General features: G+C 40.8%; 1 protein-coding gene and 1 pseudogene across 1 annotated transcript; both read right to left on the bottom strand.

Annotated features, from left to right (window-relative positions):
* LOC120553388 overlaps positions 1-26,536 on the bottom strand; it is a 76,962-nt pseudogene that overhangs the window by 368 nt on the left and 50,058 nt on the right.
* On the bottom strand, positions 5,217-22,849 carry LOC120553387 (deoxynucleoside triphosphate triphosphohydrolase SAMHD1-like). The gene is given in 14 exon segments (XM_039791731.1): positions 5,217-5,339; positions 5,422-5,526; positions 5,678-5,773; positions 6,432-6,565; positions 9,609-9,724; positions 9,848-9,939; positions 10,628-10,742; positions 10,960-11,060; positions 11,151-11,264; positions 11,266-11,304; positions 19,282-19,376; positions 20,926-21,041; positions 21,240-21,400; positions 22,698-22,849. Coding segments are annotated over 14 exon segments (1,458 nt in total). The 5' UTR covers positions 22,749-22,849.

Below are 26,536 nucleotides of genomic sequence, written 5' to 3'. Positions count from 1 at the left end.
GTCTTTTGGCTTTAATTTTAGGGTATTTACATCAAAATTGGAGGAAGGGTTTAGGAATTGCAAACATTTTCATACATAGTCCCTTCATTTCAAGGGACTTAAAGTAATTGGACAATTGAGTCAAAAGCTGTTTCATGAGCAGGTGTGAGCTATTCCCTCATTATTTCATCATCAATTAGTCAGATAAAAGGTCTGGAGTTGATTTCAAGTCTCACATTTTCATTTAGAAGCTGTTGCTGTGAATCCACAACATGTGGTGTTAGAATTCACTAAATGACGTGTTCTTAGATTTCTGAGGACGAAGGAGAGGCTGATCAGAGGAGAGCCCAACGTCTCCAACTGGATTGACCGCTGGCCCAATTCTCCTCACTCCCCTTTTTGGCGTTGGTATTCTCATAGCTGTGCTGGCATTCAAGGGTTAGATCCCACGAAGACGTAATGAAGCAGAATCACCAGCAGAAAAGACAGGAGTCACAAGCCTTCTCAGCGACCCCCAGAGCAGCCACAGTTTCTCTCTCTCCCTTCTTTTCAGAAACAGGACAGCTCCTGTTTTCTGAAACATCAGGATGGACTGGTTAGGTGTGCTGCTCGCTCCAGCACCTGTAGGAAAAAGCCATCCATAGCTTTTTTGGTGTGTCAGCAGGCCCAGGGTCAGGGAGTGGGATCCAGTCTCCCTGCTCTGTCGGGAAACCACCGCAGGAATTCAGCAGCAGTGATGCTCCATGCTCTCCGTCAGCGTCTGGTCAGACGAACTGGGTTCCTGTAGGCACTCTGCTGGGCTGTTGTTGGAATGTGAACCTGGATCCTTGTGATGCCGTTCCACTGCAGCGCTGGTGTCCAGCCGCATCTTGTATGATTCTCTCCACCTGGACCTGTACCCCTCGAACAGATGACATCATCAGGCTGAATGACTTCATCAGCAGGAATCTGGAGGCTGCTTTCACCTGTGAATAAAATGGCTGTGACAAGCCGATACACTGCCTTGCAAAAAGTCATATTGGTGTTTTCATTTCCGGCAATGTCTAGGGGTGAAAACAATGAAGAAGAAAAAATTTGATAGTTTGTCCTTGATTTGTCCATTAATTTCTCATAGAGGAGAAATTTCTTTTGTCATCTGTGTTTTCCAAAGTCCTTAAGACAATGGGCAAAAAGCTTCAGTCCATAACACAATAAATGATCCCAAAAAGTCATGAGTCCATTGTAAACATACAGCATATACAGATCATCAAAAACAAAAACATATTCAAATAAAAACACCACAATTTTCTTTCTCAATGGGGGAAATGGGCTGCGTGATTCATCTTTTACTATTACTTCAAACATTTTTGACAAACTAGTTTTTTTTTTGAGCAAATCAATTTCTATATAAGTCACGTGTCATTCTTTTGTGCCACATTTAATACTCTGAGCAGAAGATTTGCATAGCACTCTGCGTGGCCACCACGGCGAAGCTTTACAAATCCTCAGATCTCCCCCCATTTTTTATTTCTTTACAAACTAGGATAAAATAAATAAAAATAACAAACACATTTGAAAAGACACATCAGTGGAAAAGGCTACTGCCTTGACTCTATAAACCCTGTGATTTCTCAGAGACATCATCAGAAACATGAAACCAAATAAAAACCCAACAAAACAAAAAATAGTGGAAGATTAGCTACAGTAAGATCAGAATGCTTAAAAATGTAATGAATTTATCTTCATGTGCCTGTTATTTATCATTTTTAGTGAAAAACCAATTTTGAGACAAGATGTACAAAAATGCCAAATATGCATCTACCAATTTATCCATTGAAAACCTCCTAAGAATCTTAAAATATGTTTGTTACAATTGTAGCTAATGTTAAATTGCTTAAAATAGCTCAATTTATTTCTCCTTTTCAGAGAACCCCCTGGAATGCTCTGACTTGAAATGGGCTTCATCAATCACGCAGACGTAATCCTACTTACTGCAAAAAACAGAAATAAAATAAAAAAAAATAACTGATGAAAAATAAAATGCACTTATCTTCAACTACCTGAAACATTGGAGCAACAAACATTAATTCACAAAAACTCTGAGCAGATATTTTGCTCCCATTTTCAACTGCTAGCTGCTCATTCATGCATTCACTGAGAAACTTCATTCAAACACTTCCACATCTTTCATACGTTCAAGGGTCGGCGCCCCAACTCTTCCAAAGAGATTCATACCGATTAATCCACTTTTCACTGCTCCACCCTTTTCCACAAAAATCAAAACCAGCCATCCAGTTAGCCTTTCAATCATACAGCATTCACAATGCAATCTCTTCAGAAATTTAATTTCTCTAGTTTACCGTATTTTTCCATAGTCTGACCCCTAGCTGGTTTTGGTAGACGCTCTGTTGTAATGATTTACCAACCAGATGGAGTCGCTGTTCGTTATACCACTCAGGAAATGAAATTTTTTGCAAAACTCAACACAAACGAACATCCACAACCAAACTGCGTCTGTAACCTCAACACGTCCACAAACCCCACCGCTGAGCTGCACGCTCTCAATTTAAACGAACCAATCTTATTTACAAAAATTAGTTAGTTACTGTCACAACTAACACAGGAGTCACTTTCCGCAAACTCATATTTACACTAGTTTATCACAACACAATTTCAACACCTCTTATTTACAGTTTATCAAAACACACACCGCGGACTCAAATCCCAACACCACAATTCTATTTCAAAAATATTTACAGTAGGCCTCTGTACAATATCCTAAGTGTTTTTACACAATTCGACTATACCTATTTAATTGATTTTCCTATTTCCATACTATGGTCACGAGAAAAAACTGGGGGGTCTTCCACTGACGCCTTTCTTCCGCCGCCGCGAAAGTAGCTTCTCCAGGGCCTACGTCCACACAGCTGTTTAAGCTGGCTTTAAAAAAGTCTTAATCTTTCCTCAGTGCCTTACAGAGACTTACTCTGTCGCCGCCCTCGCGGTCTTTTATTTAAAAATTTTCAGAGTCTAACTTGGCCGGCTGTTTACGGACTTGTACTTATTCTTTTCAAAGTCTAATACTCCGGCCGACTTCACGGACATTTTAATATTTTTTTCAGGGGCTCCACCCCGGCCGACTGTACGGACCTCTATAGACTATGCACACGGTACCAACACTTTCAAAGGCTTCACTTCGGCCGACTTCTACGGACTTATTGTGTGTGCATTAGCCTAATAATACCATGGATTTCACAGGCCATTTAGGCTTCCCATCACCACATAAATCACACACAAATACAATTACTTTTGACTTATCGCTTTCAACGTAGTTCTCAACTGGGCATTACTTTTATCAATTACGTTTACAGATTTTAATAGACTTTTTATAGACGAGTTTATGCTGCTGATCTCTCCCACCTAAATCTTTCTAAATTAACTATTGCAGATTTTCGATAAAAACAGGTTCTGGCTCACCTTTCAATTCCGGGCCCTGTGTGAGAGATCAGCAGAAACCAGCTCCTTCTATCAGTTTGCCTTTTTCCTTTCGTCCTCCAAAAAATCCACGTCGAGGGTCACCATCTGTTAGAATTCACTAAATGACGTGTTCTTAGATTTCTGAGGACAAAGGAGAGGCTGGGTTCGGATTGAAAGTTAAGCAAAAAGGTTTAATAAAACAACATGAAAACGACAGTCAAAACACAAATGTTACACTGCAGCTGACAGCGGACTGATCTCATGCTCTCCTTGCGGAGTCACATAAAAACAGTCCTGAGATCGTCTCAGGATCCCACATTTATCCTGTCCCTCAGGATAAGGACACACCTCTGAATTTAGGTTTACTCCAGGTCACAGACTAAGGTTGATTATCATGGAAGTGTTGATTCTACAGTAATATACATTTCCTTTGTTCTAATCACGTCTAGCTCAGCAGGGGATGGCTCCCCAAAAAGAGAAAAAAGTTACCTTTCCTGTGGGGACAATGAGTCTCCTACAGTATGCTAAATAACAGCTATGACCTAATCAGTTCTTTAGAAGCTAGGTTTTGGGTGAGGCAGTCAAATGCTGATTAGTGTAGTTATTTGATTAGATCTACCTGCAAGCTGCATAACCAAAAGTACATTGTTTTCAAAATGTAAACATGGTTTTAACTTTTTTAACTTCAACAGTGGTCAAAGGAGCTCTCAATGCAAGAAAAGCAGGCCATCCGTAGGCTGTGGAAAAAGAAAAAATCTATCAGAGAGATGACAGAAACATTACGAGTGGCCAAATCAACAGTTTGGTACATTCTGAGAAAAAAGAAACGCACTCATAGGCGGAGTTCGACATTGGAGCCAGGGGGGGCAAGACGTTGCCCTTTTATGTCTTAACGGTCATAAGCTAGCTAGCTAGCTAGCTCTTTTGTTTTATGCAAGGGCATAAGCCAGCCTCCACAAAGCGTACCTCCTATGGAGCCCTTTTGTTGCTAACAAGCCATCACCTGCCGTTAGCATCCCATTGACTGCCATTCATTTTGGCGTCACTTTGACAGCGAATAACTTTACATCTGAAGTGTTTAAAGACTCTATTTGTCCGTTGTTTATTTCTAAAGAAACACGACAATGTATAAAAGGCTCCATTACCTTGTACCTCACGTTATGGCTCCGTAGCAGACGCTTTTATAACAATAGGCTAACGATTGTGTCATAACCACGCGACTTACTGTCGCATAGTAGAGGAATTACCGTATAGTACAGGAGAAGCTCGCAGGCAGTTTGGACTTACATTAGCTGTTTAAGTTTAATTACTAATGTTAACTAGCATTTTAGTGATCAATAATTAGCCTGTGCCTATGTTATCTCCTTACATATACCTACGCTCTCCGTCTCTGGAAGATTGGGAATGATTGAGATTTCTCTCGGCACAGCTACCAGAAGACTTCACACTTTCAGACAGGTTGCTCACGTCACATCTACGTCTTCAAGCTCAGTTGGAGGCTGCTCAGTAACGCTCAGCCAGCACTGGAAAAGTGCTTCTAATGGACTTCACTGGTCTCCGTGGAAATCTACGGTGTCACATTGTCCATTTATTTAACGGTCTATTATTTTATGTGACAGTGATGAGGGCTAAAACAAGCTATTAGCCACCTTTCTTAGATCTACAGACCAAACTCTCTTAGTATAGTTATTGTTTAATAGAACCTCCAGCCTGAGAGCCCCACACAGTACATGTCCTATATATAACAGCGTAGATCTAAATATTACCTGAGGGTCTGGCAATCACTTATTTTTACACCACTGGTGCAAGTGCCTCCTGGCAGCATCCACACTCTGCCCATCAGTCTTCTTACTGTAAACCCTGATCAGCTGCTCAGAAAAGCATTCTGGGAGAAGCTTGGACACCTGACAAGAATGACAGCAGCATAGAGTTGAGAATAATGACATAACAGAGGCTGCCTTATGGAGTGATTGATTTAGTTCTGACCTGGTCTTTGGGGATGTTGAGTGCTGTGTCAGGGTATCTCTTGTTGTAGAAATACACATTCTTGATGGGGTCTTTGTCTTTCATTCCATAGTCAAAAGTAGCGACCTGAATGAGAAGGGGGAGCGAGAAGCCTGTTTTTATATTCCCAGGTAAATTATACCAATGGAGGAAAGCAACATCTTACAAATTAAATGATAATCAAGAAAAAACAAGATTTACAAAAAAATGGAGTAAAAGGAATTAGACAAAAACTCACTAAAACTACAAAGTCCTCTGGTTTCAGCTTGACATCCCCATCGCCTTCCTCAGAGACGGCTTCAGCCAATTCCTCTTTCCAAAGACGATACACATCCTAGGGGAGGGAGGAGAAAGGGAGAGAAGTGTGAGGGACACAAGATTTAAAATGCCTTCCATCTTGAAAACTCACAGTAAAAGTACTTCCACATGACTTTATTTTTCAGTTATGGCTCTCTGTCCACACTAAAAGAGAGCTTTTCCAAAACTGTATTCAGAGTGTATGAATCTTAAAACACCAGATATATGTAAATATCTACAATTATATTGGGACTGTATTAAGGGAGCAGGAGGGGACTGGCAGGGTAACCAGCAGTGTCTGTAGTCCAGTCACAGATGGGACTCTGTATGGCAGCAAAGTTAGAAGATAACTTAGTCATCTTGATTTTGTCCAACCATATAAAGCCCCTTACCAGACAGTTTTGTTATTTAACAATTATTTAACAAAAAAAAGGACTATTTTTATGTTTCCTTGTAGATGTAGTCCAAGCAACATTTGATCCTATGATGTTGTTCCCACTGCTATCACATCCTCAATGTACAATAATAGAGACGACAGTAACAAGCAATGTGCACTTATCAACCACAAAAGGAGCACAGCAGTTAATATAAATTTGTAATATTCAGTGTTATCATAGCCTCAGTAAGAATATACAGTATAATGTGTCAAACAGAGGTGTGATGTAATACAGGTATACAAAGACATTAATGCACACCCTGGTCGGGACTTGTCTAGGCTTGGTTTCACCCAGAAACCTGTAGTGGTCTCGAGAGATGATCCTTTTTAGAATCTTCTTTGCCTCAGCCAGCTCCGCAGAGGAAGAGTGGAGTATTTGTTCAAACACATGATCTATAGAACAAACCGAGTGAAAGACAGCTGAGTTAAAACCATACACTGTATAGACCAAACCAAAGAAAAGGTCACAAATTCATTCATAATGTTTTACAAATAAATAACTGATTGATAACAGAGGCATAACTCAAAGAATTAAGCAATATAAATCGGCCTATGCGATTAATCATTAATTCTCGTCTTGAAAATGTTTTTTTCTTTATATTTATGATTATTCTATAAAATTACTACTACCATAAAATTAATTTTATATAATTTTGTGACATGTATATCACCTATTATAACTTTCTTATTTACGGGACCGGTTGTCATCTATCATTTAACATGTACAATATTAATAATGGACGCCTTCAAAACTTCAGCAAGTTGCTTCTGATAAGATAAAATAAGATAAAAAAAAACATCATTGTCTGTCACGAGTGACAGAAATTTGTCTTTGACAGGGCAGGCTCAAATGACATAAAATACATAAGAACATGAAAGATACATATAGAAACAGGATAAAAACATTGCCTGTGCAGACGTGCAAAATGCAAAAACAGTGCAAGAAGAAGCCTGAGTGGAGCTGTTGGATGATGTCTATGTTTGGCTGTTCAGTGTGCTGATGGCAGTGGGAATGAAGGATTTTTAGGGCCTGAACGCCGACAGCGGCGAAGGCCCTATTGAAACTGAAGAAATTATTGTTTCCTTCTTTCTTTTTCCCGTCAAATGAATTGGCTTTTTGAGGTGCTTAACATATTCAAAAACTCACCAAGTTTGGCAGTTGCATCAAGTCTGGTGAAAATTTACGTATTTTAAGGTTTTCGCGAATAGCTGCACATATAGCACCCCCTAGAAAGTTAAAAAAATGTAGCCCCTGCAGTGCGTTTAACGTAGACTCACGAAACTTGGTACACATATGTAGCATGTCAAGATGTACAAAAAACTTTATTAGAGCCATACCCTAAACCCAACAGGAAGTCCGCCATTTTGAATTGAAAGTTCGAAATTAGTGCATTTCCACATGTCGTACTTTAACGAACTCCTCCTAGAGATTTCATCCGATCAACTTCAAACTCGGTCTGTGCCATCTTAAGATGTTAAAGATGAAAAGATGTTAAAAGAAAAACTTTTTGTCATAGGGCGTGGCCGTGGCGGGGCGGCCATTTTGTGCGTTTCGCCGCCGAAACAGGAAGTGGGTGTAACTCGAGTGTACATTGTCCAACTGGCTCGAGTCCAACCCTGAGGACAAATAAAGGCCGATATTTACTTAAAGTCATAGCGCCCCCTAGTGGCAACAGGAAGTAGGCCTAAAAGTCAAGGTGCAATACTTTAACGAACTCCTCCTAGAGATTTCATCTGATGGACTTCAAACTTGGTCTGTAACATCTCAATACCTTAACGATGAAAAGTTATTGAAAGAAAAACTTTTCGTCAGACGGTGTGGGCGTGGCGGCCATTTTGAGTGTTTAGCGATGAACAAAGAAGTTGTTGTAACTTGAGTGTACGTTGTCGTATCTCACCGAAATTTCTCACGATGGACCAGGCCTGAGGACACCTAAAGGCCAAAATTGAATTTTGGTCATAGTGCCCCCTGCTGGCAACATGAAATGCGCCTTATACGACAAACATCATCCGATTTGCATGAAACTCAGAATGTGTGGTCTACGTGTGATAGTGAGCTGCCCCCTATAATATGACCACGCCCACTTACTCAAGCCACGCCCCCTTTCATAACATTTGAACCGTTTAAGGTATACCCTTGTGTGAGGTGTCATTGAACTCAGCACTGACTTCCTTTTTAATTGGTGATGGTTTGACCCGCCCCCTAAGCTTTAGGCACGCCCCCTTTCATAACATTTGAACCGTTTAAGGTATACCCTTGTGTGAGGTGTCATTGAACTCAGCGCAGACTTCCTTCTTCATCGGTGATGGTTTCACATGCCCCCCTAAGCTTAAGCCACGCCCCCTTTCATAACATTTGAACCATTTAAGGTTGAGCTTTGAGTGAGGTATCAATGAACTCAGCAGAGAGTTCCTTTTAAATTGGTGTTGGTTTGGCCCGCCCCCTATGCTTTAGCCACGGCCCCTTTTATAACTAATGACCCATTTGATGTAGACCCTTGTGTGAGATATCATTGAACTCAGCAGAGACTTCCTTATTCATTGGTAAGGGTTTGGCCCGCCCCCTATGTTTTAGCCACGCCCCCTTTCAAAGCTGAAAGCTGAGTCTTGTGTGAGGTATCGTTGAACTCTGCAGGGAGTTCCCTTTTCATTGGTGACAATCTGAGTGCCGAGCGAATGCACGGTCGCAAGGAGCGGAGGCGCGAGGGCCCATCCATCGCTGCTCGCAGCTTTAATTTATATATGTTTTTCCTGAGACTAATGGAACTCTATAGTGTCGACCTGATGGCAGTAACTGAAAGGATGGGTGAAGGAGGTGTGTGATTATAGTGGCTTTCCTGAGTACTGTCCAGGTGTGAAGTTCTGTTAGGGGGGTTGTGGGGGAGCCTATTATCTTGCTGGCCTGATTTGTGATTTGGGACTATTTGTTAAATCAAATAGCCCAATTATAGCTTATTAACAGTAACTAGGAACAGAAAGTTCAGGATTTCTCCACGTGCTAAAGCGACGTAGATGGAGCTACAGTAAAAGCATTGCTAGCATGTAGAGTTTGGAGGGTTGTTTCTTTTATTTAGCCTTTAGGATATATCCTTACCTTTTCCAAAATGTTCCTTATTATATTTCAGGACTAACTAGCTCTACGCTGCAACACTCTTTCTACGTCTTCATAGATAGATGATTAAAACTTGACAAAAATATCCTATTATGGTTGAGTGATGGCGTAGGTTTTGATGTATAGTTCTTTTGCTCCTTGCTAACCCATTTGTATGCTAGCATCACCAAAACTAGTGTGCTTTCTGCCGAAGTGGTACAAATGTGGCCTCAATAGTTGATCTCCTTGTGTGCAGGTAAGCAATCAAAATCCTTAGAATGGTTCAGAAAAAAGTGTTTTTAATGTTAAAACACAAGCTCACAGCACACAGTGGTATCTACAGACCTGTCAGCTTGGTGTAGGCCTCCATGTCACCTATGGCTGTAGAGAGAGTGAACTCTTTCCCTCCTGAGCCTTCAATCTTGATATGCCCGTCTGCTTTTACAAAGGCCTCTGCGATCCTGGATGACCATACCCAACATATTATCACTTTTATGCATATTAGAAAATAGAGTGAATTATGAAGCAAATGAAATAAGCTGCATCAGTAGAAGCTAATTGTTGTTAACAGGTTAGCTACTCACATATACTCTATGATCTTGTTCACTTTGTGCTGACAGGCTCTTCTGTAGATACAGTTCCTGGTGTAGAACATGTCATACAGATTGCCCACCTCCTGTTTAGAGGATTGTCTATAGTTTAGTAATAACTAATAAGGCAAAGCAGCTTTATTTATTCAGCACATTTCAACAACAAGACAATTCAAAATGCTTTACATAAAACATTTACGGTGGCTGACAGGGGACAAACACACTGCAACTTTATGAAATACAAGCAGATAAAGAAAATATCTTCATTAATTTGACAACACATGAGCAGCATTTAGACACATACGCGCTTCAAATATAGAAACAATGAAAAAAGAAAAGCACACAAACCCAAAAAACAGAACTATTTTATTGCCTAAGGTCACAGGTGATACCCAATCAGCAGAGATGGGTCTGTAAACTCGTAATATGATAAGAATGTTTTTTGGATTTGTGTGCTTTTCTTTTTGCATTGTTTCTGTATTTGCAGCGTGTTTTTGTATTTGGTTGTATTGTGTTTGCTAAATGCTGCACATGTGTTGTCAAATTAATGAAGATGTTTTCTTAATTTGCGTGTGTTTCATTAAGTTGAAGTGCATTTGCCCCTGTCGGCCACCGTAAACATTAATGAGCAGTTAAAACAATTAAAAACCTTTATTAAAGATAATATAAAATAGAATGGAATAAGACAGGTATAGAATAAAAGCATGAAGATAAGATAAATAGATGCTGTTTTAAAATTGGATTTAACAAAAGCAGGAGTAACAATGTCAGCACCTTGTCTCTACTGCAGATGTGATTCAGCCCGTCTTTTTTCACTTTAATCACTCTGGCAAACTGTATGAAGCGGAGATGGTCAAAGGTGCTCTTCATGCCCAGGTGGTAGAAGTCCCTGATAAGAGACAGAGTGAAGAAATGGGTAATGGACTTCTTACTTTAAACTAATCAAAGCAACCAGGAGGATGCTGAATATTGTTTATATAATCAGGATCAGGATAATAATCAGGCTCAGGACCATTATAATTGTTCAGGAGAAAATAATCCATAGTAGTTCATCACTCTGCATCAAACAATGAATTGCTCTACAGTAGCTGTTCAACAAGCCCCACCTGGCAAAGTAGTCAAACTTGTCCACATCAATGCCATTTGTTTTGTTGGCCACGATTTCATAGAGGAAGGATTTTTCCTTTGGTCGACCATTATATGGCCACTGTGGAGATGACAGCATATTAATGGCATTATAATCAATGATGATGATGTTACTGACTGTTTTCACTCAATTCACACAGGCAGGACTGACCTGGACTGCATTAGGGTCCTTCAGTCCTTCAATCAACTTTTTGATGAAATTCAAGTCATCATCAGTCAGACCATTCTCCTTATTCTTCATCTCCAGCTCCAGATTATTAAATTTCATCCGGATGGTCAAGCATCTCTACAGAGGCTTCTTCATGCTACAAGATTCACATTAATATCATCATGAGACTTTAAAAAGAAAGACATAAAGTAGGAAATAAAGAAGTAAAAAGAATTTTACAGGATACACAGACTGTGAGGTCTTGTCTTATCTGTCATGTTTGCCAGACGACACCATATCTCTAACCTCTTCACCTCTCCCACTCTCCACATCCATTGAGAGTGACTCACAGGATGTTGGTTTGTGTGAAAGAGGGAGACACCATCTGATACCACACAAAAACCTCTATTCTGATAAACCCTTTTCCATTAAGAGTTTGGCTTCAAAAGCATTGCATCTGGTTTGGACATCATTTGTCCACGCTCTTATGGTCCTCTGCTATTCTGCCTGTTTCAAGCCTGCGCCGTGTTGGCCCACCGTTCTTCTGGCTGAAAGAACCAGACCGTCCGACGCTGAACCAGCAGAGACCCAGAATCTCTCTCTTCTCTCCTGTGTGAGCCCAACTTCTGCCTAAACACTGATGATTCTGCTGTTCACAGCCTCCAGGTATTATGAGCTCTCAGATGGACAGCCAAGCTTCATGCTGCCAGTTGACCTGCATGATGTAGCCTTGCCTGAGCTTTGGGAGACCGCCTACAACCACACAGTGATCCTGCCACCATCCTTCATCCAAGGCTGCCATAGGCTCAAATGAATACAGGCAGCCATCAAATTACAATTGTTGCGTGTTCGGAGATGGGCGGACCCAAAAGCAGAGACCGAAGGCAGAGTAGAGCTGGGACACAAGGGCTGGGAAACACATTAGGGCTGGGCAAAACAATCAAAAAAGGCGGGAAAACACAAGGCAGGAAGTAAAAAAGACAACACAGAAAAGTCAATCCAGGGAGGGCGGAGTGGGTCCGAAGGAGGGATAAACAAAAAAATAAACAGAAAAAGCAACCCCGGAGGGCGAAAATAGGAACAAGAGTCAACGGGGCTAGGGAACTGAGGACAGTGGGAACTGGGGACAGAAGGGCTTGGTGACCAAGGTGCCATGGCCAGCTAGGCAGGGGGTCTAGGGCTGCGGACAGCAGCGAAGGCGGAATTCCTCTGGAGGCTGAGCAGGACGGGGAAGCCCCTCAGGAGGCCGAGTAGGACGGCGAAGACCCTCAGGAGGCTGGCGGAAAAGGCGAATCCCCTCTGAGGGCCGGGCAGGCAATGGTCCAACTGGGCAGGAGCCAGGCAACGGGTTAACTGGGCTGGAGGTCAGTCGACGTAGACTCTGTGAGGTCGGTTGATAGCCATAGGCCCACATCGACCACATCATCTCTTGCGGCATCCACGGTTCCCAGGAAATATAGCCAGGCGGGTCCCCTCAAAGGATTGCTTGTTGTAAGGGGCGTCCGCAGATCAGATCAGCCTTGGTGGAGCTAACAGGCTTACAAGAACAACTCTCATTAGCAGGTGGAGAAGTTGGAATGGAAATAAAATGTAGACCGAAGGCAGAGTAGAGCTTGAATATTTAATAATGAAAATAAATACAAACAAAAGGTGTCCAGCAAAACAGCAGGCAAAGAATAAATTCAAAATACGTAACAGTAAAACAGGAATTACAGGGACCAAAAAACACAGAGACTAAACGGGTTAACTAACAAACTGATACTCTAAACAGAAAAAACGTGATCTGACACAAGACGAGGGGAACACAAAGACTAAATACACAGGGTAATTAAAGCTGCAAGCAGTGATGGATGGGCCCTCGCGACTCTGCACATGTCGGGGTTACTGGCGGACGCCGCTCCTTGCGAACGTGCATTTGCGCGGCACTCAGACGCCGCAAATCGTAAACAATGAAAAGGGAACTCCCCGCCGAGTTCAATGATACCTCACACAAGACTCTACGTCAAACGGTTCATTAGCTGTGATAAGGGGCGTGGCTAAAGCATAGGTGGCGGGTCAAACCATCACCAATTAAAACGGAAGTCTCTGCTGAGTTCAATGATACCTCACGCAACACTCTACCTTAGTCTTGCCATAACATTAAAATGTATGAAAGGGAGCGTGGCTTGAACATAGGGGGTGGGCCAAACCATCACCAATGAAGAAGGAAATCTTTGCTGAGTTCAATGATACCTCACACAAGGGTATACCTTAAACGATTGAAATGTTATGAAATGGGGGCGTAGCTTAAGCATAGGGGGTGGGCCAAACCATCACCAATGAAGAAGGAAGTCTCTGCTGAGTTCAATGATACCTCACACAAGGGTCTACATCAAACAGGTAATTAGTTATACAAGGGGGCGTGGCTAAATCTTAGGGGGCGGGCCAAACCATCATCAATGAAGAAGGAACTCTCTGCTGAGTTCAATGACACCTCAAACAAAACTCTACGTTAAACGGTTCAAATGTTATGAAAGGGGGCGTGGCCTGAGTAAGTGGGCGTGGTTAAAGTATAGGGGGCGGCTCAGTATCACATGTAGACCACACATTATAAGTTTCATGTAAATCGGATGATGTTTGTCATATAAGGTGCATTTTCCTGTTGCCAGGGCGCTATGACCAAAAGTCAATTTTGGCCTGTAGGTGTCCTCAGGCCTGGACCCTTGTCAATCGTGAGAAATTTCGGGCAGATATGACAACGTACACTCAAGTTACAACAATTTCTTTGTTCATCGCTAAACACTCAAAATGGCCGCCACGCCACGCCCACACCGTCTGACAAAAAGTTTTTCTTTTTTTTTTTAAACCATGTATTTATTGAAATTTTTACATTTTACGGACAAAAACAGTACAAGGCACATAACATAAAACTGAAAAAAGACAAGGATCAAATGTAGTAGCTGTAGTATCCACAGTCATAAGTCTGTACATCCATAGGAGTATGCTTACATGAAAAACACTGGACTAACACTATCTCTACACTATCTCAACACTGTACAGTACAGATGGCACACTACAGGCATTAAGAGAAAGTTATAATATATATATATATATATATATATATATATATATATATATATATAAAATATAAAAGAAAAAACCCAAAAAAACACGCTTGGTCCAGCTAGTTATCACTCCAACTATCCACATCCATACTGTTATTCTCAAGAAAATTGAAGAAGACGCTCCAGATTTTCCAAAACTTGTCAAGCTTATTTTTTGTTGTATAACTTATCTTTTCTAGAGCTAGGTAAAAAGTCATTCCCCTCAACCATTGTGATGTGCCACAAGGCGTGTCAGATTTCCAAGAGCAAGCAATGCATCGTTTGGCTTCTAAAAAACAAATATTCAGTAGAGACCTAACTTTGTTAGAGGTTGTAAAGCTGTCTGGGTAGAGATTTAGTAAGCATAATTTAGGGCTAAGGGGCACCTCCTCACCAGTGATCTGGCTTGCCAGGTCCAACACCTTCCTCCAAAACGAGAGTATCTGTGGACACTCCCACATACAATGGAATAAAGTTCCTTTTTGGTCATTACATTTGACGCAGGTATCTGGTATGTTAGAATTAAAGCGATGCAACTTAGCTGGGGTTATGTATAGTCTACTTATCCACTTATATTGCAATAGTTTGGAGTTAGTATTTATGGATTGGGTTTGAACTAGAGAACATGCTTTTGACCATTCCTCATCTGTAATATTGTCCTGCAGGTCTGTTCTCCACGCATGTAGTAAGTTTTGTGATGACTCTTTAGACTTACTTACAAACAAATTGTACAGTAATGAGACCTGTCCCCTAGAGTGTAAGAACTTTAGAGTGTAATGTTCCAGAGTGGATCGGGGAGGGAGTTACAAACTATTGCACTGTTTGGACAGGATGAAACTTCTAAGTTGTAGATATTTAAAAAAATGCTTGGAAGGAATCCCATATCTCAATTTAAAGGGAAACTTCACCGATTAGCATTAAGCTTTGTATCAGTAGAACCCCGGTAGTATTTTTGAATGACCATGCTTCCCTCCCTCATGTCGCCCTGAGAGGGGAGATCTCTGTATTGAGGGTCTGGAAAAAAACCTCAGATGACGCAAAATGACGATTTTTGCGTCATCTGAGGCTTTTTTGCCCAGAGGCAAAAGACTACAGCCTGTATTCATTGTGTATTAGGAGCCACTTCCGCATATCCCAAAGGGGGTTGGACTGTCTGCTTTTTCCGGAGATTGCCGAGGAAAAAACGAGTGTCAGCCATCTTGAATCCTCGCTTAGCTTTTCAGCAGGAGCAGAAACTGTTCATCCCGACGAAAATTTTGGGACGCTAGCTTTTATTTTGAAAAGTAGACGGGACGGCATGATATGGGACGCTCCAGGCTGCAGCCATACAGTCTTGGAAATTTTAGAACAATTATGTGCATTCAAACTACCACACACGTGTACCATCGGGATACATTGGAACACATCGGAGAATATGCAGGACACTTTATTACGGACGCAATACTCCACACACTACGCGAGCTTTGCCTGCACGGAGACCAGCGGTGGTGCTCGATTCCTGTGGCCGGTAAAGTGACCTCATCAGTGGGGAGCGTTGAACGAGTATGCCGGTGGAAAGCTAACGCTAGCCGGCCATCTGTTCACCAGTCCTGCTTGCAAGTGTCCGCTCATTAAACAAACTGGACTACATCCAACTTCAACGAAACTCCCAACGCAAGTTCAGAGACTGCTGTGTTTTTGTTGTTGTGGAAATATTGCTGTGGACAATCCCACCGGATAAGACTACTAGTGGAGGTGGGCTGTGTTACCCTGGACTGCCTGTTGCAGAAATGGGGTGATTTGTATCCAACTAACTGCTAACTGCTGGTGGAGTTTGTGACTGTAAAATGACGACAATTCTAGCTACATCCCACGCAAATGTATGGCTGTGTTTATACTCGATGTTTATACCACAGCCCACCAAGAGCTAATGCTAGTAGCTATGAGTTAGCCTTCTTTTATTACATGGCTTTGTTGAATTCTAATGTAGAATTCGGTATGTTATTTCTTGATAACAGACCGCTGCTAAGGATAACACACCGTTGCCATGCATAGCAGAGCGTTGCCATGGACACAGTTCTGTTTACTCTGGAGCTATCAATCAATCCGCTGAAAGAAGTGCGGATAATGTATCAGCTGTGGCAATAAAAAGCATATTTTAAATGTGTAATACCACTTGAGCCACGGTGAAACGTTTTTTCGTGTATATGGTTGAAATGACAATAAAACACACTTGTTGAGTTGATCGTCTCACTGTCTGTCTGTAAAAGGCAGGCGTGGCTTGGGAGTGGCCTCATACAGCAGCAAAGCAAGTGCATTCTGGGATTTGGTGTCTTTCATCCATATGAGCCAAAAACACATTTTCTGTCTTATCTTGGCCTAGAAGGCACCAATTTCAATTTTTTTTCACATTTCTACTACATAAGTGACCCAATTTAAAGATATATTCAGCTTTCCAGCGGTGAAATTTCCCTTTAAGTTCTTCAAATGACATGAGGGTTACACTCTCGTTATAGAGGTCAGCTACCTTAGCCAAGCCTTGAGATGCCCAGATTTTAAAGCCTGCATCTGCTCTACCAGGTCAGAAGTCGTCATTACCATAAATCGGGGAGAATTGAGATAATTTAGGAGTTTCTTCCAGGTATGCCAGACAATTATGCCAAACCAATAAAGTATTTTTGAGAAAGGGATTTGCAGTCTTTTTAATTAGTTTCTGCCTGTTAGCAGAGTATATATAAAGATTTATAGGGATGTTAATTAAGTGTGATTCTACTGAAACCCAAGCTGGTGGGTGGTTCCTCTCAAAATAAAACATCCCTGCTCTGATTTGAGCTGCCCAGTAGTACCACTCAAGATTCGGTAGTTGTAATCCACCTCTATCATACGGTAGATACAACAGGGAGAGTCTGAGCCTGGGGCGCTTGTTGTTCTATAAAAAATTGGAAAAAAGCTTTTTAAGTGTATGAAAGAGTGGAGGTGGGGGGGCAAGTGGGATGGATTGGAAAAGATAAACAAATTTAGGCAAAAGTGACATTTTTAAGATATTTATTCGCCCAATCATAGTAATTGGTAAGTTTGTCCACCTATTTATAAGTTGCGTAACCTTATCTAACAATGAATCATAGTTATTTGTTATTACTTTGTTAATAGTAGGGGGTATCTTGACCCCTAAGTAGGCGAAACCCTTGAGTGAGACCATAAAAGGAGTATGAATTGGAAGATTTAGTCTCTCCTTTTCATCCATAAATAATATTTCAGATTTGGAGTAGTTTATTTTGTATCCTGCAAAGGTGCCAAAGTAGTCTATTAGGTCAAGTAGGGTAGGTAAAGTCTGTTGTAAATTCGAGCAGAACAAAATTACATCGTCAGCATACAGGGCTATACGGTGTTCCCTATCTCCTATCCTTATGCCTGTAAAGTTGGTATTATTACGAATTGCCATGGCAAGTGGCTCAATTGCCAGTGTAAACAGCAGTGGAGACAGGGGGCAGCCCTGTCTCGTTCCCCTGTGCAATTTAAAGGGTGCTGAGGACAGTCCATTCGTTAAGACCATAGCTTGGGGGTCAGCATAGAGAAGTCTAATCCAGCAGAGAAATTTCCCTTTAAAACCAAATTGTTGAAGAACCTCAAATAGGTAGTGCCATTCCACCTGGTCAAAGGCTTTTTTGGCATCCAATGACAAGATAGCAGAGTCTGTACATCTAGCGAGCCATTTTTGTGCGCCTATTCCCGAAACCCTTAAAATACGTAAATTTTCACCAGACTTGATGCGACCGCCAAATTTGGTGAGTTTTTGAATATGTTAAGCTCCTCAAAAAGGCAATTCATTTGACGGGAAAATAATAGAAAGAAACAATAATTCAATAGGGCCTTCGCCGCTGTCGGCGCTCGGGCCCTAAATATATTATAGTTATGCCGGCAGCCGGCCGCGGAGCCCCGTAGTGCAGTAATCCACAAAGGGTGACTTTGCCCTGGGTATGGAGCCCAGCAGGCTGCCACTTTCTCATCAGACTGTGTGGAGCTCCTAAAGTCCGACACGTCTTACCAAATTTGCAATTAGCCATCAATTTTCATAAAACGGCCCATATTTGAGCTTTATTTATTAGTTGATTTATCGCATAAAAAAGTCTCAGAAGTGAATTTGGTAATGAAACATTGCAAGGTCTGGAATATGAGACCTGCTGTCTCATCTATAATGTGTATGTATGGGGATTCGCTCAACCAATCAGCGCACGGCTCATCTAAATATTCATGAGCATAACATATTTGGAAGAAAAGCTCTTGTTAGAAATCGGGCCAAAACACAGAGATGCATAAGGGCCAATAAAATATCAACATGACCATTTTCAGCCCAACCAATGTTACATACCCCATTAGGAGACCTGAAGGAACAGTGTGAATTACCCTGTATAATCATTCTATCACCCCTTTAAATATTGAGCCACGGCACTGAAAATCTTTTAGAGGACATGATCCTATAATTTCTGTACTCTAAAACTCCTAGAACACCTTTCACCCGACTCACGTTCTGCACTCCACGCCGCTGTCTTTGGACAAGAAGTCACCTCGTGAGATCAATAATGTTGTCAGACACTTTTAATATCAATCTGAGCCTGTCAGTGTCAACAATTGTAAGATTAAATTGCAGCCCCGTTCGCGACGGCTGGTCATTGTGTTCTCAGTCAATACCGGACCTATTTCAAAGATTTTTGTTCACATCAGTGTATTAGAAACAAATGCATGGTGAAATAGGGTCCAGGTTAAAAAATTTAAAAATAAATTACCATTTATATAATATATATAATAATGCCAAAACCTTAATTTAACCACTTGAATCACTATGGAAATCAAAAGACTGCATTATGATACTGAGATGAAGTACAGTATAGATGACTTAATCAGTGTCTCACAAGGTCTGAGGTATGTGCTGCTACATGTCAACGATTAATCAGATTATTGATTAAAGCATTTTTCATTTTGGCTCATAAACAAAAAAGCCAGCACTACATTATAGCCCCTGGCTGGTGGGTTATTATATCACACATCAGACATCAAAAATAATAATTTCTTACCTTCCACTTTGCCATTTTATCACCTAGTGGACCTGGTGGATGTGGTACTTTGGGTATGAACATTTTATCAAACAGATGGGAAAAGGGTCCATGTCCTAGATATGGAGAAATAAATATAAATGAACCTAATGAGGATTGTATGCAAAGGGAACTGAGGTCAACTTTGAAGTGAACTGTTTTTAGATCTAGTACATCTTACAAGCCTGTTTTGTGTTTTGTGTTGATGCAAATTCAACATTTCTTCCATGTTTATTTGTTGATCTGATGAACTCAGGATGAGGAACATTTTATCCAGCATTATTTTCCATCAACACAACAACATAATTGCAGTCATGGCAAACTCGAAGCTTTACTGTGAGTTTTGAAAAAATAAATAAAAATACTCGCTACTTTTGCAATGCAAACTTCAACAGAATTTCTATAAAAGTGAAGTGGTTAGTTATGAATCTTGACTGCTCACTAAAATAAACTATTGAGTTTCTATTGTATTAGTAATGAATGATTGAAGAATGAATGCCTTCCATGAGAGACTGTCAAAAAGGTCATTATATATTTAAACAATTATTGCACTTGCTGCAAATATTTCATATTAAAGTCCCTCCCAGTAGGTCAAAGGGCATAACCTTTCACCTTTCTAAAAGGCATTTAATCTGAACCATGTGCAGGATTTCTAACATTTTAATTTCCAGCTCAACACTGAAATGAAAACAGTAGCTTTGTTATGAAAAGAAATGTAAATTGTACATTTTCTTGTGAACATTGCAAGCATTGTTTTTAGTGTCTGCTTTCATTAGGAACCAGCCGTTAACTGTTAATGCCTGCCATACCCTTTACCATTAAATCAGCACTGGCTTTTATTTGGTGGTGATGGCGCAGTGGATATGTCACAAACCTTTGGTGTTTAAGACCTGGGTTTGATTCCCACTGCGATACATCAACCAATGTGTCCCTGAGCAAGACACTTAACCCCTAGTTGCTCCAGAGGTGTGTGACCTCTGATATGTAACAATTGTAAGTCACTTTGGATAAAAGCGTCAGCTAAATGACATGTAATTTGAAAATGTGTGGATAGCTTCACTTTGATTTTATTTTGATTTATTTTAAATAAGTTTATTGTGTCATTCATACTATTTCACAGGGCAAGTACTAATGTCTTGTTGACTTCTGTCTGTATAGTTTAACCTGTACTAATGTCTTGCAGCTTTCCTACTGCTCTGGTCTAAAATCATCTGGCCAAAAGGACTACAGTTGAAAATTAGCCGCTGGCTAACACTGGCACATTTACAGAAATGTTGATTAATGTGTGTTGTCCTTATAAGAGGACAACAGAACAAAGTTATATTGCATCCGGCTGACAAATTTTATGCAAAAATTGCAAGCAAGAGTAAAAATAAAAACTCATGTAAACATAGACATGGTATAATCAAGTGGACAACAGAACCAAGATATATTGCATCCGGCTCACAAATTTAAACTCATGTAAACATAGACATGATTATGTCCTGTGTCCTGTGTGCATCATACCATGAAACATAGTATGATGCACACAGGATAAATGCAGAAAACTGAATTTTAATCCCACCCAGTAATAACCACTTAAAACATATGACATGATGTTATAGTGAAAAGGTGTGTATCACTCACCCAGGTCATGGCAGAGACCAGCAATCTTCACACAAAGGATGTCTCTCTCATCGATGTCGAGTTCCGGCTGCCTTGTACGCAGAGCTTCAACAAGTTGACCTGCCAAGTGCCCCACCCTTTATCACCAGACACAATACACAACAATAAAAAACTCATGAAACAGTAAGTAGTAACAGTAAGTATTCTGCTGAAAAACTGGAAATATGAACTCGTATTATACCTGTACTGATGTATGCAATGCTAGTCTTAAATTAATTTAGATTGTGATTCCCTTAAGACTCTAAAACTATTTATATGATAACATACGAACATACCCAATGGAGTGTTCAAAGCGGTTGTGGGATGCTCCAGGGTAAACAAAGTAGCCCCCTCCAAGCTGCTTGATGTTTCTCAGTCTCTGGAACTGAGGTGTGTCGATGATTTTGATGAGAAGTGGGTGTAACTCCACCGTCCCATGGATGGGATCATTAAACACCTGACAGAACACATAGAACATAAACTCAGTCCAGTGATGACCCAAAAGAGTCCCAGTAAACCCAGCTCCAGTTCTCCTGATGGTAGCTGTGATCTAGCTAGAGAATGAGAATAGGAAAATGCTCTTGCATGAGGCCCAATGAGCCCAAACATTAATTCAAATCCCAAAGGAATGGGTTAATAACATGCTGATCGGACCAATTAGCACTGGTTCAACCAAGGGTTTTGTGTATCACGACGGTGGATCACTTGTTACCGGGTTACATTGCCATGTTAACCTATGCTCAACATGTAACCTGCTCGGGAGCAGGATAAGTTGGAGATTAGAGATCAACCAGTGTAAAAGCACCGCTTACTGACCAATCAATACTCGATTGATAACGGCGTCACTGTTCTTAGAAGATCCAGTAGAACTCGGTGCGCAGATAGCGAGGTGCACTCAGAAAAGTTAGAACATTTAGAGACCGACAACCCCGTTAACGTTCCCTGAATATCTTAATGAAAGATATAGATTTAACGGAGGGAATTATGTATCTTTGTTAGCTTTTTGAGTCGTATGTTGCCAATGCGATTGGTTTGAATTATGTTTTTATATTATTTTTTATTTGCTCCAATGATCACTTAACTGCCAGGGTTGCAACTCAAAGAATATAGGCTACAACAACGAAAGTTTATGGAATGCAATGTAAGTGTAATTCTGGTCAGATCTACTAGTGCCTGACTGATGATGATATTGATAAGTCTTATAATTTACGCATTTACAGCGTTGGAAATCTTTGTCAGCTTTACCTCTTTTATGTGAACGCACTTGTTGCTAATTTGGGAAACCCTTTGTTGATTGAACTAGTTGCTGAGCACCGTCGTGACACACGTTATGCGGACCGCGGTTAGGTTAGGTGAAGCTGGGTAACGGAAACAAATCCAGGGCATGTTGATCTTGCTTTGTAGTACAGGCCAGGGTAAAACAAAATAGAACAAAAATTGGACATACCTAGTCCATTTACCCAAAAGTTTACCAGTAAAAACACTCCTGAGTGATCAGTGAACTAGTTTTTCTTCATTTTTTCATACTGCAATCTTCCTCATCTTCATTGTCCGTGCCTCCGACGTCCCATCATCTTTTGATGTAGACTGGCAATAGATTCAACAAAAGATGGTAAACATATACAATCTTAACTTTGTGATTGTGTAGGTTTGCTGTCTATTCTATAAGCTCTTCAGCTTCCCTGTGTTTAGTCTTCGTCATCTCTCAAGTCCTGAAAATGTAGTGTGATGTACGGTTAGACTCGATATCTTACCTTATGGTCCATCTTCAATGTCTTCTGGGGCATTTCAGAGCTGTGAGACATTTGATCTGCGTCTACCCGATGTTAGGACAGTCCCACGAATAATGTTCTATCACGTTGTTTATACAGCTGATCAGGGCAGACCTGTACAAAGATAAACCAGCCTGCCTGGCTGTAAATATCTTCACCACACCTACCAGATTGGTTACTGCCCCCATAGATAAATTGAAAAGTGGCAAAGCCACTTATGGAAAGGGAAGGAGGGCATACACAGAAATACATAGGCTACAGTTTAAACCAGGGGTCTTCAACGTTTTTTAAGCCAAGGACCCCTTAACTGAAAGTGAGACAGATCAGCAACCCCCTACTACTTATATTGTATAAGTGGGGATTTATTTTTGCTAACAATATGTTGGAATTACGTTAAGACATATGCATTTTTGAAAAAGACTTTAAAAAATTGACAATAATTTGGATGCCCCTCTGCAGTGACTCTGAGGACCCCCTAGAGGTCCCGGACCCCCTGTTGAAGATCTCTGGACACAACACAGGCTGTTTTACTCTACTCTACTCTATCTGTAAAGTGTCTTGAGAAGAGTGAACTCTCGTTACGATTTGATACTATAAATAAAACTGAATTTAGTTGAAATTGAATTAAATGGCTTGATCATATTTACTGATACAGACAAATAGAACGGAAAATAGAACAGAATGTCTCTTATTTGATCAGTACTTATGATCAACCAAAAGGTCAAACAAATGCTATGATAGAGAAACTGTAAAACATCATTAGATAATCTATGTATATATATAAATCTTTATCCTATAACATATACAACCAAATGGAAATAGCATGTCACTGAGTGACATGACATGTTATCCTACTGTACTGCAATTTATATGGAAGGAGAATATAAACAAACCATATGGTCCAGGGGTAACTGCAGGCCTCTTCCTCCCTGCCATATTCATCTGCCTCATCCTGATCACTCTCTGCCTCTGTCCCTCTCTCTGAATCTGCAGCCTCCTCTTCATCCCTTACAGTCAATTCTTCCTTTCCCTCTTCTCTTTCACTTATTTCTGCATTTCCTTCTGTGGTCTTTTCCTGCTATGACCCGCCTGGTCTCTCCAGTTTACTGCCTTCTCCTTCTACATTTCCCTCCTCCTCTTCCTCCTGTGCACTACTCAGAATTTTCTTGGCTGGCAACATCCCCACTTTTACGCTTAAGCTAATATCTCCAGCTACTCTGACCTGCAAAAGTCAAGATGTGAAAAGCTCTGGTTATCCTTGTATTACATTACACTGTAGGGCCCTGTAGCTAATAAGAAGCCTAACAAACATAAAACCAGAAGAGATTTATTACATGCACAGTTATCAGTTACGTTTAGACTAGCCTTCTTAATCCCATTGTATTTTTGTCAGTAAAGTTTGACAGTAAAGGATGTCGCCTGGTTTAATTTGTACGGCCTTATTGCCGTGATATGTGAGAGGAAGTGGATTTTATAGTACTCCTTAACTAACCACATACAAATAATCGGTCTCAGCAAGCACTGTGTAGTGTGTTGTAATCTAACGCCACCGAAACGGCCACCCTCTGTAAACGTTATGAATTCAAACATGCCAGTTTGTAATATTTTGAATTATGCTGATCTTGTCTTTACTAAAATCAAAACTAATCAAAGGGCAGAATGCTCTTACAAATCACGTGATTTGACTTTTGGCTAATTGAATAAACGCCTGTTGTCGATGCTGACTCACCTTTAGCATGCATTACATTTATTACTAATGTAACTTTAAATGAAAAGTGTGTTTAAACTTCACCTGGAGAAAATAACTTCACCTTCAGAGGCCGGGGAGGGTGGAGGGGGGGCAGCTCAGTCGCTCCAATCTTTGCCAGGACACAGGGCCACCGCCCCGCAGCAAACTCGCTGTGTGTGAGCCAGACTCTCACGTGCACGTTTGATGCAGGGACGTAGCTAAGTATTTGAGGGGCAGGGGATAAGATTACATCTACACTCATAGGAGTAAATCCCAGGGTCGGGGGGGGCGGGGGTGTTTGTCTTTTTTTCAAAGCGTTGTCCCCCCTCCTAGAAATATCATTAAAGACCATTCTGTGTATTGTAAATAACATAATGATGTATGGTCTGTGTAAGTAGTAAAACAATACAACTCCCCAAAAAATGCTTTTTAAGTTTAGACACATTTTTAGTCCCCCCTCCCTTGCCTCACAGTGGTTTGGTCCACCGCCTGCTTTACCCACACACAAGTCCGGCAGACCACTGGAGAGAATGAGGCTATTAGGTTACTAATAGCCTCAGGCTGATGTTTTAGGCCTATTGGCAGACATCCATTTAAAATGTAGGCAATGGCATATAAAGAGTCCACTGAAGTTTCTCAGCTTGCACCCTAGTAACATTTGTGTAGTCCACGTAGCTTTGCATAAAAAATGGTCATTCGCAAGGCTACTTTTACTTTTATACTTTAAGTAAATTCCCAAGCCTGTACTTTGTTACTTTTACTGGAATAAAGAAGTTAAATCAGTACTTCTACTTTTACCAGAGTATTTTTTAACACAAGTATCTGTACTTCTACTTGAGTACGAGAAGTGATTACTTTTGCCATCTCTGTCTGTCAGTGAACTAGCATGTTGCTACTCCCCACAGTAGGCTGTTTGAAACACCGACTATCAACACGCAGGACGAGTTGACCAATCACAGTCCTTGGGTCTGCGTCACCGGCGGAAGGCTCGGAGGGGGGGTTTGCGGTGACGCAGAGGGGTCTGCGGGGGTACGCCGTCGATTCGACACAGAAGCATAAATCAGCCTTTAGGCTTCGGTAGGTCAGGGTTAGGGAAGGGTTGGGGTTAGTGACAGTGTTTCTTTCTGTCAAATTGATATTTTGTTTAAATAAACAGTACTCTTAGCGTGTATAGAGCCAGCATATTTTCACATGTACATGAGTGAATAAAGGTTTTATTTCAACCTAACCAGAGTGTTGATTGTTGGAACAGTGGGAAGATGAAAAACAAACAATAATTTGATCAAAAACTGTCTTGGATTATCTGGGGTTTGGCGATAGCGATTTTGGGTCTGTTTCCTTTAACAAAGATATGGATCATTTTAGGATTTTGTCACCGTTGGGCCAAAAAAAAAGACTTACTGAAGAATATAATAAGAAACTATATACTTACTTGAGTTTGAATCATTGCAGACTACTTGACTAAGTGTTGGAATTGATACGACTTAATAGCACTGAGACATTTCCCTTTATTTCTCTTTCCATTCAGGATTGATTGTTTTTCCTTTTATCATTTTAAGGCCTTTCTTTGCTAATACACATTTAAAAAAAAAATTCCCAATTTGCTTCTTTGACAACACGTTCCATGAATTATCCTTCTGTTGTCTTTGGGTCAAATTTAAAAAAGGTTTCTACATCACAAATTTGGGTTTCTTTCAACCACATTGTCAAAGAAAATAACGTGGATGGTTCCATACAACACTCTTCACAAGTAAGTATACTCTTCATTAAATGTGGGTGTTTTATTCTATTTTATAGCATTTGAAGAATGCAAACGAATGCAGAAGACAAAAGAACGTTGAAAAAAGGGACAAAAATGTCAAAAATTTGAGGAAATGTGACGTGTCGAAAACTAAAAAAGAAACGTTGAAAAAAAAAGTTTTAATTTAAAGGTGCTCTAAGCGATGTTGGGTGACGTCACTTCTTGTTGACGTTCGAAATATTGTCAAACAAAACGGAGGCTAGCTCGCCCCTCCCTCCTCCTCATCCCGTCCCCTCCCTTCCACACACTAATACATCCATGGCACTAACCCCCCAACCCCCACCCCCAAAT

The sequence above is a fragment of the Perca fluviatilis genome, chromosome 23, assembly GCF_010015445.1.
Source record: "Perca fluviatilis chromosome 23, GENO_Pfluv_1.0, whole genome shotgun sequence".
Lineage (NCBI taxonomy): Eukaryota > Metazoa > Chordata > Actinopteri > Perciformes > Percidae > Perca > Perca fluviatilis.
This window is presented reverse-complemented; position numbering and strand designations above follow the sequence as displayed.